At 48.7% G+C, this 16409-nt stretch overlaps 1 protein-coding gene across 3 annotated transcripts in view; it reads right to left on the bottom strand.

Annotated features, from left to right (window-relative positions):
- Window positions 1-16409, bottom strand: part of LCLAT1 (lysocardiolipin acyltransferase 1) — a 299303-nt gene that overhangs the window by 122086 nt on the left and 160808 nt on the right. For all 3 annotated transcript variants that reach the window (XM_063918936.1, XM_063918935.1, XM_063918937.1), the window contains exon 5: window positions 6487-6603. In XM_063918936.1, coding sequence (XP_063775006.1) covers window positions 6487-6603 — 117 coding nt within the window. The remainder of the gene's footprint in view (window positions 1-6486; window positions 6604-16409) is intronic.

Raw genomic sequence — 16409 nt, 5'->3', positions numbered from 1 at the left:
CTCCTGCTTCTTGTGCCGCCCTGTCTGTTTACATGGGCGACTGCCGTGATGTTGTCCGACTGGATCAACACCGGTCTTCCTTGAAGCAGAGGTTCCGCCTGGCTTAGAGCATTGTAGATTGCTCTTAGTTCCAGAATGCTTATGTGAAGAGACTTTTTCAGGCTCGACCACACTCCCTGGAAATTTCTTCCCTGTGTGACTGCTCCCCAGCCTCTCAGGCTGGCATCCGTGGTCACCAGGATCCAATCCTGCATGCCGAATCTGCGGCCCTCCAATAGATGAGCCTCCTGCAACCACCACAGAAGGGATACCCTTGTCCTCGGCGACAGGGTTATCCGCAGGTGCATCTGAAGATGCGACCCTGACCATTTGTCCAACAGATCCCTTTGCATGGAATCTGCCAAAAGGGATTGCTTCGTAAGAAGCTACCATTTTTTCCCAGGACTCTTGTGCATTGATGTACAGACACCTTTCCTGGTTTTAGGAGGTTCCTGACCAGGTCAGATAACTCCTTGGCTTTTTCTTCGGGAAGAAAAACCTTTTTCTGAACTGTGTCCAGAATCATCCCCAGGAACAGCAGACGAGTTGTCGGCATTAATTGGGATTTTGGAATATTCAGAATCCATCCGTGCTGCTTTAGCACCTCTTGAGATAGTGCTAAACCCATCTCTAGCTGTTCTCTGGACCTTGCCCTTATTAGGAGATCGTCCAAGTATGGGATAATTAATACGCCTTTTCTTCGAAGAAGAAATATTATCTCGGCCATTACCTTTGTAAAGACCCGAGGTGCCGTGGACAAACCAAACGGCAGCGTCTGAAACTGATAGTGACAGTTTTGTACAACGAACCTGAGGTACCCCTGGTGAGGGGTAATTGGAACGTGGAGATACGCATCCTTGATGTCCAAGGATACCATAAAGTCCCCTTCTTCCAGGTTCGCTATCACTGCTCTGAGTGACTCCATCTTGAACTTGAACTTCTTTATGTACAGGTTCAAGGACTTCAGATTTAGAATAGGCCTTACCGAGCCATCCGGCTTCGGTACCACAAAAAGAGTGGAATAATACCCCTTCCCTTGTTGTAGAAGAGGTACCTTGACTATCACCTGCTGAGAATACAGCTTGTGAATGGCTTCCAAAACCGTCTCCCTTTCTGAGGGGGACGTTGGTAAAGCAGACTTCAGGAAACGGCGAGGTGGCTCTGTCTCTAATTTCAACCTGTACCCCTGAGATATTATCTGCAGGATCCAGGGATTTACCTGCGAGTGAGCCCACTGCGCGCTGTAATTCTTGAGACGACCGCCTACCGCCCCCGAGTCCGCTTGCGAAGCCCCAGCGTCATGCTGAGGCTTTTGTAGAAGCCGGGGAGGGCTTCTGTTCCTGGGAAGGAGCTGCCTGTTGCTGTCTCTTCCCTCGTCCTCTGCCTCGTGGCAGATATGAATAGCCCTTTGCTCTCTTATTTTTAAAGGAACGAAAGGGCTGCGGTTGAAAGGTCGGTGCCTTTTTCTGTTGGGGAGTGACTTGAGGTAGAAAGGTGGATTTCCCGGCCGTAGCCGTGGCCACCAAATCCGATAGACCGACCCCAAATAACTCCTCTACGCATCGCCTGTCCACTGTCGTGTCCATAAAGCTCTTCTGGCCGAAATGGACATAGCACTTACCCGTGATGCCAGTGTGCAGATATCTCCCTGTGCATCACGCATATAAAGAAATGCATCCTTTATTTGTTCTAACGACAGTAAAATATTGTCCCTGTCCAGGGTATCAATATTTTCGATCAGGGACTCTGACCAAACTACCCCAGCACTGCACATCCAGGCAGTCGCAATAGCTGGTCGTAGTATAACACCTGCATGTGTGTATATACCTTTTTGGATATTTTCCATCCTCCTATCTGATGGATCTTTAAGTGCGGCCGTCTCAGGAGAGGGTAACGCCACTTGTTTTGATAAGCGTGTTAGCGCTTTGTCCACCCTAGGAGGTGTTTCCCAGCGCTCCCTAACCTCTGGCGGGAAAGGGTATAAAGCCAATAACTTCTTTGAAATTAGCAGTTTTTTATCGGGGCACCCCACGCTTCATCACACACGTCATTTAATTCTTCTGATTCGGTAAAAACTACTGGTAGTTTTTTCACACCCCACATAATACCCTGTTTAGTGGTACCTGTAGTATCAGCTAAATGTAACATCTCCTTTATTGCCAAAATCATATAACGTGTGGCCCTACTGGAAAATACGGTTGATTCGTCACCTTCACCACCGGAATCAGTGCCTGTGTCTGGGTCTGTGTCGACCGACTGAGGCAAGGGGCGTTTTACAGCCCCTGACGGTGTTTGAGGCGCCTGGACAGGCACTAATTGAGTGTCCGGCCGCCTCATGTCGGCAAACGACTGCTTAAGCGAGTTGACGCTATCCCGTAATTCCACAAATAAAGGCATCCATTCTGGTGTCGACCCCCTAGGAGGTGACATCCTCATATTTGGCAATTTCTCCGCCTCCACACCAATAACGTCCTCATACATGTCGACACACACGTACCGACACACAGCAGACACACAGGGAATGCTCTATACGAAGACAGGACCCACTAGCCCTTTGGGGAGACAGAGGGAGAGTCTGCCAGCACACACCAAAAAGCGCTATATATGACAGGGATAGCCTTATGATTAAGTGCTCCCTTATAGCTGCTTTTATATTAATATATATTGCCATTTATTTTGCCCCCCCTCTCTGTTATACCCTGTTTCTGTAGTGCAGTGCAGGGGAGAGACCTGGGAGCCTTCCTGACCAGCGGAGCTGTGACAGAAAATGGCGCCGTGTGCTGAGGAGATAGGCCCCGCCCCTTTTTCGGCGGGCTCGTCTCCCGCTATTTAGTACATTTAGGCAGGGGTAAATATCTCCATATAGCCTCTGGGGCTATATGTGAGGTATTTTTAGCCTTTTTAAAGGTTTTCATTTGCCTCCCAGGGCGCCCCCCTCCCAGCGCCCTGCACCCTCAGTGACTGCCGTGTGAAGTGTGCTGAGAGGAAAATGGCGCACAGCTGCAGTGCTGTGCGCTACCTTAAGAAGACTGCAGGAGTCTTCAGCCGCCGATTCTGGACCTCTTCTTGCTTCAGCATCTGTGAGGGGGCCGGCGGCGTGGCTCCGGTGACCATCCAGGCTGTACCTGTGATCGTCCCTCTGGAGCTTCATGTCCAGTAGCCAAGAAGCCAATCCATCCTGCACGCAGGTGAGTTCACTTCTTCTCCCCTCTGTCCCTCGTTGCAGTGATCCTGTTGCCAGCAGGAATCACTGTAAAATAAAAAACCTAAGCTAAACTCTCTAAGCAGCTCTTTATGAGAGCCACCTAGAATTGCACCCTTCTCGGCCGGGCACAAAAATCTAACTGGAGTCTGGAGGAGGGTCATAGGGGGAGGAGCCAGTACACACCACCTGACCTGTAAAAGCTTTACTTTTGTGCCCTGTCTCCTGCGGAGCCGCTATTCCCCATGGTCCTTTCAGGAACCCCAGCATCCACTTAGGACGATAGAGAAATATATATATGAACACAGTCAATTGAGCTGCTGTGACTTCACTAACCCAATCCCCTGTGTAGGAATCTTCTGCAAAGCAGGTTTGCAAAGCTGTCGGTCACACCTGATGGACAGATTTAGTATAAACCGTGCAAGTCAATGAACACACTACATGCTCTGTGAGAAACCCATTTCCAGAGTAAACTTTATGCATTTCCATTGTCTTGTTGATATACAGCTGGCACCCCAGTGGGTACAGGAAGCAGTGATTCAGTGCAGTACATTAACGGGTCAAGGCGACGTTTGTATCACATACATAAATGGCAGCATAGACTCCAGCTGCACAATCTCCTAGTGCGCATTTACATTGCCGTCCCATTATAACAGTCATTTCCTTTGATCAGACTGTGTAATATATACCGGACACGGCTCAGTTGTGTCTCTGCTTTTATTTTTCTTGCAGACTTAAAAAGCACATTTGATTCCTGGGACTAAATTTGCCGTCCTATTTTTAGAGTAGAAAATAAATGTTCTAGCGTTGGCTTTTCTTCCCCGAAGGATTGGAGACTGCCAAGAACCGAAATTAATTCACACGAAAGCCACCGGGGATAAAAGTTGTCATTGAAGCAAAGATTATGCTGAACCATATAAACATGATTTCTGGGCTGATTGCAAGAAAAACAGCAGTTCCGTTACTTTTGCACTAATTCCTGGAAGGAGAGAGAGAGCGGCGGGGAAAGGGCTGGATGGCTCGTCGGCGCTGCGGTCAATGCTTCTTCTGTGACACGGAACCTGATGACATTACGATGTGTCCGTTTCTCTCCCTAAGATGGAAATGTAGCGCTCGGCAGCCTGAGCTGTTTATCTTGATAATGCGATAAGTCACAGATTTGTATTAGAAGCACATGCTGCACAATGGACGTCAAGATACCAGTGATATCTGTAATACGGAAGTCTTTAAATGGAAAATAACCGTCTAAGGAATCATCATTTAGAGAGCAGGGAAGAAGAGAGAGCTGTGTGTTACCCGTCTGCCTGCATGGCTGGCAGCTTCCCCCTGTTGGGTGCCATTTACTCATGCAAAAGTAAAAAACGCTGAGAACAAAATGAAATAAATAAAAGAAAATAATAAAACCATTTTCTCCACTGTCCTATTGGGAGAAAAGAGCTATATAAATATCATGATCATCATTAACAGCTATCTGCGTAAGGATTTATTCCTGCAGTTCTCTTCACTTTTCCAATGACTGCCTTCTCTCCTCCTCCCAAATCCCTTGCTCCCACACCTGACTCCCGGATTTCTCTTGCGCTGCTCCTTTTCTCTGGAGTACCTGCCCATACTCCATCAGACACTCACCCAGCCTCCCTTCTAACGCGCCCTCAAAACTCATCCCTTTAGCCAAGCCTCCCACTCCTCCTAACTCTGCAGCCTCTACAATACCTCCACTCTGTTTCCCATTGGTGTACATCACAGCCCACTACCCATTCGGGTCCAGCCACAGTCCCTCCAGACTGTAAGGGCAGGGCCCTCACTCCCTCTTTCTCACTACGTCATTATGTAACTTGTGGACTTAATTTGGTATATCTCGAAGTTGTACTCTCATGTGTAACATCTCTGGGGACGATGAAAATTGACGCATTTTTGCGAATCTCTGTACAATCTGAGCTGGACAGATGTTTGCCGGATCTCGCGTAGAGAGCATGTGAAAGTCATACTGGAGACTGTTACACTGTCGTTATACGAGCACGTTTATGTGTCACCGACCCAGCAACCCCCAACGTTTTATGCAAAGTAGGAAAAAACAGGATGCAGAATACAAGCAATGAATACAGGTTAGTACGGTCTTCACTATCACTGCATGGAGGGAGCCGGTTACCCCGGAAACAGATGCTGAGGTCCTTTGTACCATTCACAAATCTCCTGAGACCAATTACGTCAAGGTCTCACCTAAAGCGTTCTATTAACCTTTAGGCCGTTGTGCTGCCCATAAACCTCAGTGTATCAATACCGCTTCATACCGAGATTTATCAAACCTTGTAAAGAGGACAGGAGGAGTCGTCCAAGCCAACCAATACAATCCTAGCTATCATTTTATAGCATGTATTAGATAAATGGTAGCTAGAGTACGATTGGTTGTTATGGGCAAAACATCCTCTTGACTTCTTTACAAGTTTCCATATATTTCCCCACTAGTGTGAGACTATATATATATATATATATATATATATATATATATATATATCTATATATATATATATATATATACACACACACACAAAGATACTTAGGGGCAGCAAATTTACATTGCCAGGCTACAGAAGCGGGCATCCTTTCATTTGCCCTAATCAGTCTGGTAAGGTAAGCGGACAACTTTTTGAGTACGCAACTATGTTTCAACAATCAACAAGTGACGACACTGGGCCTAATTCAGACCCGATCGTTGCTGTGCGTTTTCGCACAGCAAGCGATCGGGTCTGTACTGCGCATGTGTATGCACCGCAATGTGCCAACGCGTCGGAAGACTGCACCGGTGCATACGGACGGGATGGGCGTAAAAAGCGATCACACGGTGACTGACAGGAAGAGGTCATTTGTGGGTGGCAACTGACCGTTTTCAGGGAGTGTCCGTAGAAATGCAGCCGGGACCAGGCGTTTGAAGGGAGAGTGTCTGACGTCAGCTCCGGCTCCGATAATCGCACTGGAAGATTAAGTCCTGGACTGTGCAGAGACCGTGCATGTCTCCTGCACATGCGATCGCATGCCTGCACAGCGATTTACCCCTCCCCCTCTAGGCGGCGACTAACTGATCGCAGGGATGCAAAATATGCACCCTAGCGATCAGGTCTGAATTAGGCCCACTGTTCGTTACATTCTAGAACTTCGTCTGAAACATTTTGGCTTTAAACGCTCATTACAGTGACATGTCACAGCCAGTAAATACAAAGTGATGCTTAGCAAAAGGCAAAAGAAATTACCTTCCCTCAGACGATCCACTATAAAGGTAAAACCCGTTGTACGTGGATGCAAGACATACTCGTATTTCTCCAGGGAATTCTTTTCTGCAAACTCATGGCTGCGGGCTTTCGTATTGTCTGGGGAGAAAAGATAACACAAATTATTTTCCTGCGATGCCCAGGAACAAACCATTCTGACAAAACAAAACTTTTAACTGAAACAATACAAGAAAGAAAAAAAGACACTATCCAGTTCCCAATTTTCATTAAAAAATAAGAATTTACTTACCGATAATTCTATTTCTCATAGTCCGTAGTGGATACTGGGGACTCCGAAAGGACCATGGGGAATAGCGGCTCCGCAGGAGACTGGGCACAAAGTAAAAGCTTTAGGACTAGCTGGTGTGCACTGGCTCCTCCCCCTATGACCCTCCTCCAAGCCTCAGTTAGGATACTGTGCCCGGACGAGCGTACACAATAAGGAAGTATTTTGAATCCCGGGTAAGACTCATACCAGCCACACCAATCACACCGTACAACTTGTGATCTGAACCCAGTTAACAGCATGATAACAGAAGGAGCCTCTGAAAAGATGTCTCACAACAACAATAACCCGATTTTTGTAACAATAACTATGTACAAGTAATGCAGACAATCCGCACTTGGGATGGGCGCCCAGCATCCACTACGGACTATGAGAAATAGAATTATCGGTAAGTAAATTCTTATTTTCTCTAACGTCCTAGTGGATGCTGGGGACTCCGAAAGGACCATGGGGATTATACCAAAGCTCCCAAACGGGCGGGAGAGTGCGGATGACTCTGCAGCACCGAATGAGAGAACTCCAGGTCCTCCTCAGCCAGGGTATCAAATTTGTAGAATTTAGCAAACGTGTTTGCCCCTGACCAAGTAGCTGCTCGGCAAAGTTGTAAAGCCGAGACCCCTCGGGCAGCCGCCCAAGATGAGCCCACTTTCCGTGTGGAATGGGCTTTTACAGATTTTGGCTGTGGCAGGCCTGCCACAGAATGTGCAAGCTGAATTGTACTACAAATCCAACGAGCAATCGTCTGCTTAGAAGCAGGAGCACCCAGCTTGTTGGGTGCATACAGGATAAACAGCGAGTCAGATTTTCTGACTCCAGCCGTCCTGGAAACATATATTTTCAGGGCCCTGACTACGTCCAGCAACTTGGAATCCTCCAAGTCCCTAGTAGCCGCAGGCACCACAATAGGTTGGTTTAAGTGAAATGCTGAAACCACCTTAGGGAGAAATTGAGGACGAGTCCTCAATTCTGCCCTGTCCGTATGAAAAATTAGGTAAGGGCTTTTATAGGATAAAGCCGCCAATTCTGATACATGCCTGGCTGAAGCCAGGGCTAACAGCATTACCACTTTCCATGTGAGATATTTCAAGTCCACAGTGGTGAGTGGTTCAAACCAATGTGATTTTAGGAATCCCAACACTACATTGAGATCCCAAGGTGCCACTGGAGGCACAAAAGGAGGCTGTATATGCAGTACTCCCTTGACAAACGTCTGAACTTCAGGAACAGAAGCTAGTTCTTTTTGGAAGAATATCGACAGGGCCGAAATTTGAACCTTAATGGACCCTAATTTGAGGCCCATAGACAGTCCTGTTTGCAGGAAATGCAGGAATCGACCCAGTTGAAATTCCTCCGTAGGGGCCTTCCTGGCCTCGCACCACGCAACATATTTACGCCAAATACGGTGATAATGTTGTACGGTTACATCCTTCCTGGCTTTGATCAGGGTAGGGAAGACTTCATCCGGAATGCCTTTTTCCTTCAGGATCCGGCGTTCAACCGCCATGCCGTCAAACGCAGCCGCGGTAAGTCTTGGAACAGACATGGTCCCTGCTGGAGCAGGTCCTGTCTTAGAGGTAGAGGCCACGGGTCTTCCGTGAGCATCTCTTGAATTTCCGGGTACCAAGTCCTTCTTGGCCAATCCGGAGCCACGAGTATAGTCTTTACTCCTCTCCTTCTTATGATTCTCAGTACTTTTGGTATGAGAGGAAGAGGAGGGAACACATACACTGACCGGTACACCCACGGTGTTACCAGAGCGTCCACAGCTATTGCCTGAGGGTCCCTTGACCTGGAGCAATATCTGTCCAGTTTTTTGTTGAGGCGAGACGCCATCATGTCCACCTTTGGTTTTTTCCAACGGTTTACAATCATGTGGAAGACTTCTGGGTGAAGTCCCCACTCCCCCGGGTGAAGATCGTGTCTGCTGAGGAAGTCTGCTTCCCAGTTGTCCACTCCCGGAATGAACACTGCTGACAGTGCTATCACATGATTTTCCGCCCAGCAAAGAATCCTTGCCACTTCCGTCATTGCCCTCCTGCTTCTTGTGCCGCCCTGTCTGTTTACGTGGGCGACTGCCGTGATGTTGTCCGACTGGATCAATACTGGCTGACCCTGAAGCAGAGGCCTTGCCTGACGTTTCCATGCTTGACCACAAGCCCTGGAAATTTTTTCCCTGTGTGACTGCTCCCCAGCCTCTCAGGCTGGCATCCGTGGTCACCAGGACCCAATCCTGAATGCCGAATCTGCGGCCCTCTAGGAGATGAGCACTCTGTAACCACCACAGGAGAGACACCCTTGTCCTTGGAGACAGGGTTATCCGCTGATGCATTTGAAGATGCGATCCGGACCATTTGTCTAGCAGATCCAACTGAAAAGTTATTGCGTGGAATCTGCCGAATGGAATCGCTTCGTAAGAAGCCACCATCTTTCCCAGGACCCTTGTGCACTGATGCACTGACACCTGGCCTGGTCTTAGGAGTTTCCTGACTAAGTCGGATAACTCCCTGGCTTTCTCTTCCGGGAGAAACACCTTTTTCTGTACTGTGTCCCGAATCATCCCTAGGAACAGCATACGTGTCGTCGGAATCAGCTGCGATTTTGGAATATTTAGAATCCATCCGTGCTGTCGTAGTACTATTTGAGATAGTGCTACTCCGACCTCTAACTGTTCTCTGGACCGTGCCCTTATCAGGAGATCGTCCAAGTAAGGGATAATTAAGACGCCTTTTCTTCGAAGAAGAATCATCATTTCGGCCATTACCTTGGTAAAGACCCGGGGTGCCGTGGACAATCCAAACGGCAGCGTCTGAAACGGATAGTGACAGCTCTGTACCACAAACCTGAGGTACCCTTGGTGAGAAGGGCAAATTGGGACATGGAGGTAAGCATCCTTGATGTCCAGAGACACCATGTAGTCCCCTTCTTCCAGGTTCGCTATCACTGCTCTGAGTGACTCCATCTTGAACTTGAACCTTTTTATGTAAGTGTTCAAGGCTTTCAGATTTAAAATGGGTCTCTCCGAGCCGTCCGGCTTCGGTACCACAAACAGCGTGGAGTAATACCCCTTTCCCTGTTGTAGGAGGGGTACCTTGATTATCACTTGCTGGGAATACAGCTTGTGAATGGCTTCCAATACCGCCTCCCTGTCGGGGGTAGACGTTGGTAAAGCAGACTTCAGGAACCGGCGAGGGGGAGACGTCTCGAATTCCAATTTGTACCCCTGAGATACTACCTGCAGGATCCAGGGGTCCACTTGCGAGTGAGCCCACTGCGCGCTGAAATTCTTGAGACGGGCCCCCACCGTGCCTGAGTCCGCTTGTAAGGCCCCAGCGTCATGCTGAGGACTTGGCAGAAGCGGGGGAGGGCTTCTGTTCGTGGGAAGAAGCTGTCTGTTGCAGTCTTTTTCCCCTTCCTCTGCCCCGGGGCAGATATGAGTGGCCTTTTGCCCGCTTGCCCTTATGGGGACGAAAGGACTGAGCCTGAAAAGACGGTATCTTTTTCTGCTGCGAGGTGACTTGGGGTAAAAAGGTGGATTTCCCAGCCGTTGCCGTGGCCACCAGGTCCGATAGACCGCCCCCAAATAACTCCTCCCCTTTATACGGCAATACTTCCATATGCCGTTTGGAATCCGCATCCCCTGACCACTGTCGTGTCCATAATCCTCTTCTGGCAGAAATGGACATCGCACTTACTCTTGATGCCAGAGTGCAAATGTCTCTCTGTGCATCTTGCATATATAGGAATGCATCCTTTAAATGCTCTATAGTCAATAATATATTGTCCCTGTCCAGGGTATCAATATTTTCAGTCAGGGAATCCGACCAAGCCACCCCAGCACTGCACATCCAGGCTGAGGCGATTGCTGGTCGCAGTATAACACCAGTATGAGTGTATATACTTTTAAGGATATTTTCCAGCCTCCTATCTGCTGGCTCCTTAAGGGCGGCCGTTTCTGGAGACGGTAACGCCACTTGTTTTGATAAGCGTGTGAGCGCCTTATCCACCCTAGGGGGTGTTTCCCAACGAGCCCTAACCTCTGGTGGGAAGGGATATAGTGCCAATAATTTTTTAGAAATTAGCAGTTTTTTGTCGGGGGTAACCCACGCTTCATCACACACTTCATTCAATTCATTTGATTCAGGAAAAAATAAGAATTTACTTACCGATAATTCTATTTCTCGTAGTCCGTAGTGGATGCTGGGGACTCCGTCAGGACCATGGGGAATAGCGGCTCCGCAGGAGACAGGGCACAAAAATAAAGCTTTAGGATTAGGTGGTGTGTACTGGCTCCTCCCCCTATGACCCTCCTCCAAGCCTCAGTTAGGATACTGTGCCCGGACGAGCGTACACAATAAGGAAGGATATTGAACCCCGGGTAAGACTCATACCAGCCACACCAATCACACCGTATAACTTGTGATCTGAACCCAGTTAACAGTATGACAAACGTAGGAGCCTCTGAACAGACGGCTCACAACAAATAACAACCCGATTTTTTTGTAACAATAACTATGTACAAGTATTGCAGACAATCCGCACTTGGGATGGGCGCCCAGCATCCACTACGGACTACGAGAAATAGAATTATCGGTAAGTAAATTCTTATTTTCTCTAACGTCCTAAGTGGATGCTGGGGACTCCGTCAGGACCATGGGGATTATACCAAAGCTCCCAAACGGGCGGGAGAGTGCGGATGACTCTGCAGCACCGAATGAGAGAACTCAAGGTCCTCCTCAGCCAGGGTATCAAATTTGTAGAATTTTGCAAACGTGTTTGCCCCTGACCAAGTAGCAGCTCGGCAGAGTTGTAATGCCGAGACTCCCCGGGCAGCCGCCCAGGATGAGCCCACTTTCCTTGTGGAATGGGCCTTGACAGATTTAGGTTGTGGCAAGCCTGCCACAGAATGTGCAAGTTGAATTGTGCTACAAATCCAACGAGCAATCGTCTGCTTAGAAGCAGGAGCACCCATCTTGTTGGGTGCATACAATATAAACAGCGAGTCAGACTTTCTGACTCCCGCCGTTCTTGAAATATATATTTTCAATGCCCGGACCACGTCCAACAACTTGGAATCCTCCAACTCGTTAGTAGACGCAGGCACCACAATAGGCTGGTTCAGGTGAAACGCTGACACCACCTTAGGCAGAAAATGAGGACGCGTCCGCAGTTCTGCCCTGTCCGTATGGAAAATCAGATATGGGCTCTTATATGATAAAGCCGCCAATTCTGATACTCTCCTGGCTGAAGCCAGGGCCAGTAGCATGGTTACTTTCCATGTAAGATACTTCAGCTCCACCGATTTGAGCGGCTCAAACCAATGGGATTTGAGAAAATCCAAGACTACATTAAGATCCCACGGTGCCACTGGGGGCACAACCGGGGGCTGTATATGTAGTACTCCTTTTACAAAAGTCTGGACTTCAGGAACTGAAGCCAATTCTTTCTGGAAGAAAATCGACAGGGCCGAAATTTGAACCTTAATGGACCCCAATTTGAGGCCCATAGACAATCCTGTTTGCAGGAAATGTAGGAATCGACCCAGTTGAAATTCCTCCGTGGGGGCCTTCCTGGCCTCACACCACGCAACATATTTTCTCCAAATGCGGTGATAATGTTGTGCAGTCACCTCCTTCCTGGCTTTTACCAGTGTAGGAATGACCTCTTCCGGAATGCCTTTTTCCTTTAGAATTCGGCGTTCAACCGCCATGCCGTCAAACGCAGCCGCGGTAAGTCTTGGAATAGACACGGTCCCTGCTGAAGCAGGTCCCGTCTTAGAGGTAGAGGCCACGGATCCTCCGTGAGCATCTCTTGAAGTTCCGGGTACCAAGTTCTTCTTGGCCAATCCGGAGCCACTAGTATCGTTCTTACTCCCTTTTGCCGTATAATTCTCAGTACTTTTGGTATGAGAGGCAGAGGAGGGAACACATACACTGACTGGAACACCCACGGTGTTACCAGAGCGTCCACAGCTATTGCCTGAGGATCTCTTGACCTGGCGCAATACCTGTCCAGTTTTTTGTTGAGGCGGGACGCCATCATATCCACCATTGGTTTTTCCCAACGGTTCACAATCATGTGGAAGACTTCTGGATGAAGTCCCCACTCTCCCGGGTGTAGATCGTGTCTGCTGAGGAAGTCTGCTTCCCAGTTGTCCACTCCCGGAATGAATACTGCTGACAGTGCTATCACATGATCTTCCGCCCAGCGAAGAATCCTTGCAGCTTCTGCCATTGCTGTCCTGCTTCTTGTGCTGCCCTGTCTGTTTACGTGGGCGACTGCCGTGATGTTGTCCGACTGGATCAACACCGGCTGACCCTGAAGCAGGGGTTTTGCCAGACTTAGAGCATTGTAAATCGCTCTTAGCTCCAGTATATTTATGTGAAGAGACATCTCCAGGCTTGACCATACTCCCTGGAAGTTTCTTCCTTGTGTGACCGCTCCCCAGCCTCTCAGACTGGCATCCGTGGTCACCAGGACCCAGTCCTGTATGCCGAATCTGCGGCCCTCTAACAGATGAGCACTCTGCAACCACCACAGAAGAGACACCCTTGTCCGTGGCGATAAGGTTATCCGCTGATGCATCTGCAGATGCGATCCGGACCATTTGTCCAGCAGATCCCACTGAAAAGTTCGTGCGTGGAATCTGCCGAATGGAATCGCTTCGTAAGAAGCCACCATCTTTCCCAGGACTCTTGTGCATCGGAAACAGCTGCGGTTTTGGAATATTTAGAATCCACCCGTGCTGTCGTAGAACTACTTGAGATAGTGCTACTCCGACCTCCAACTGTTCTCTGGACCTTGCCCCTATCAGGAGATCGTCCATTTTCTTTGAAGAAGAAACATCATTTCGGCCATTACCTTGGGGTTATCCGCTGATGCATCTGAAGATGCGATCTGGACCATTTTTCCAGCAGATCCCACTGAAAAGTTCTTGCGTGAAATCTGCCGAATGGAATCGCTTCGTAAGAAGCAACCATTTGCCAGCAGGACTCACTGAAAATAAAAAACCTAAAAAACTTTTTCTAAGCAGCTCTTTAAGAGAGCCACCTAGATTGCACCCTGCTCGGACGGGCACAAAAACCTAACTGAGGCTTGGAGGAGGGTCATAGGGGGAGGAGCCAGTACACACCACCTAATCCTAAAGCTTTATTTTTGTGCCCTGTCTCCTGCGGAGCCGCTATTCCCCATGGTCCTGACGGAGTCCCCAGCATCCACTTAGGACGTTAGAGAAACTACGGGTAGTTTTTTCACACCCCACATAATACCCCTTTTTGTGGTACTTGCAGTATCAGAGATGTGCAAAACCTCCTTCATTGCCGTGATCATGTAACGTGTGGCCCTACTGGAAAATACGTTTGTTTCTTCACCGTCGACACTGGAGTCAGTGTCTGTGTCTGGGTCCGTGTCGACCCACTGAGGTAACGGGCGTTTAATAGCCCCTGACGGTGTTTGAGACGCCTGGACAGGCACTAACTGAGCTGCCGGCTGTCTCATGTCGTCAACAGTTTTCTGTAACGTGACGACACTGTCACGTAATTCCTTAATTACGGCCATCCATTCAGGTGTCGACTCCCTAGGGGGTGACATCACCATTATAGGCAATTGCTCCGCCTCCACATCATTTTCCTCCTCATACATGTCGACACACACGTACCGACACCCAGCACACACACAGGGAATGCTCTGATAGAGGACAGGACCCACTTAGCCCCTTGGGGAGACAGAGGGAGAGTTTGCCAGCACACACCAGAGCGCTATATATGTATAGGGACAACCTTACAATAAGTGTCTATCCCTTATAGCTGCTTATATCTGTTATTTTGCCAAATAAGTGCCCCCCTCTCTTTTTTACCCTGTTTCTGTAGTTGCAGGATGCAGGGGAGATTCTGGGAGCCTTCCTACCAGCGGAGCTGTGTGGGAACAATGGCGCTGTGTGCTGAGGAGATAGGCCCCGCCCCCTTCACGGCGGGCTCTTCTCCCGCTTTTTTCTGGAAAACTGGCAGGGGTTAAATACATCCATATAGCCCAGGAGCTATATGTGATGTATTTTTTTGCCAAATAAGGTAAATTCATTGCTTCCCAGGGCGCCCCCCCCCAGCGCCCTGCACCCTCAGTGACCGAAGTGTGAAGTGTGCTGAGAGCAATGGCGCACAGCTGCAGTGCTGTGCGCTACCTTATGAAGACAGGAAAGTCTTCTGCCGCCGATTTATGGACCTCTTCTTGCTTCAGCATCTGTAAGGGGGCCGGCGGCGCGGCTCCGGGACCCATCCATGGCTGGGCCTGTGATCGTCCCTCTGGAGCTAATGTCCAGTAGCCTAAGAAGCCCAATCCACTCTGCACGCAGGTGAGTTCGCTTCTTCTCCCCTTAGTCCCTCGATGCTGTGAGCCTGTTGCCAGCAGGTCTCACTGAAAATAAAAAACCTATTTAAACTTTTACTCTAAGCAGCTCAGGAAAAGCCACCTAGAGTGCACCCTTCTCGTTCGGGCACAAAATCTTAACTGAGGCTTGGAGGAGGGTCATAGGGGGAGGAGCCAGTGCACACCAGCTAGTCCTAAAGCTTTTACTTTGTGCCCAGTCTCCTGCGGAGCCGCTATTCCCCATGGTCCTTTCGGAGTCCCCAGCATCCACTAGGACGTTAGAGAAATGTCTGTATACGACATACGTTTGTGTCTGTCATAGGTTTAGTTACTGCGCGTATGATATAATTGATGCTAAAGAAATGTTCGGAGAGAGATTTTAAATCCTTGTATAAAAAGAAAAAGAAAAAAAAAACAACGGAAAATATATTTGTTTCTTAAATGGCAACAACTGCAAAACTCACATACGGAGAGATTCTATGGAACTTTTTGAGCGAGACTAAGATAGTAAAGGTGGGTACACACTAGTAGATATATCTGGAGATCAACTGATCTGCAGATATATCTATGTACGGATCGGGCAGTGTGCTGTGCATACACACTGCCCGATCCGTCGGGGACTGATGTCATGAACTGGGCGGGCGTGTACACACGCCCGCCCAGTTCAGCTGTCAATCACCGCCAGCCGCCGCAGCATGTGTACGGGCGGTCGGCCGACCGCCCTGTACACACACAGCGACGCGCCAATATATCGGTAGATATATTGGCCATCGGCTGTGCTGCGCGGCCGACGCGATACGTCTGAACAACGGAGTTCACAGACGTATCGGCCGTACACACTGGCCGACGGTCCCGCGATATATCGGCCGTTCAAGAGAACGGCCGATATATCGACCAGTGTGTACGGGCCTTAACACATTTGCTTTCTAATGGATCACTGTACACAAACTTAGTATAAAGAACAAAAATATTACACATATTGTATAAAACTACCCTCAGGCTGTGTCTAAGGTGTGTGTGAAGACTGGGGTTGAATTCCCAAAACAGCTCTACAAATATTCCAAAATACGTGAAAAACGGATATCAAAAACACTTCTGGTCCAAAGTATTTCGGTTATGGGAGAATCAAGCTGTAGATATAGTCATTATTTTGCCGGGCGACCCTGCTCCTCCCACTATATAACTCTCAGTCTGTGGCTTCCTGCTGCCTCCATTCCCCTCCTCACATCATGTCACTGCCCCTGTCACATGCAGCCCTGTC

The sequence above is a fragment of the Pseudophryne corroboree genome, chromosome 4 (genome assembly GCF_028390025.1).
Source record: "Pseudophryne corroboree isolate aPseCor3 chromosome 4, aPseCor3.hap2, whole genome shotgun sequence".
In the NCBI taxonomy this organism is placed as follows: Eukaryota; Metazoa; Chordata; class Amphibia; order Anura; family Myobatrachidae; genus Pseudophryne; species Pseudophryne corroboree.
Note: the sequence above shows the minus strand (reverse complement) of the source record. Positions and strands in the feature narration are given on the sequence as shown.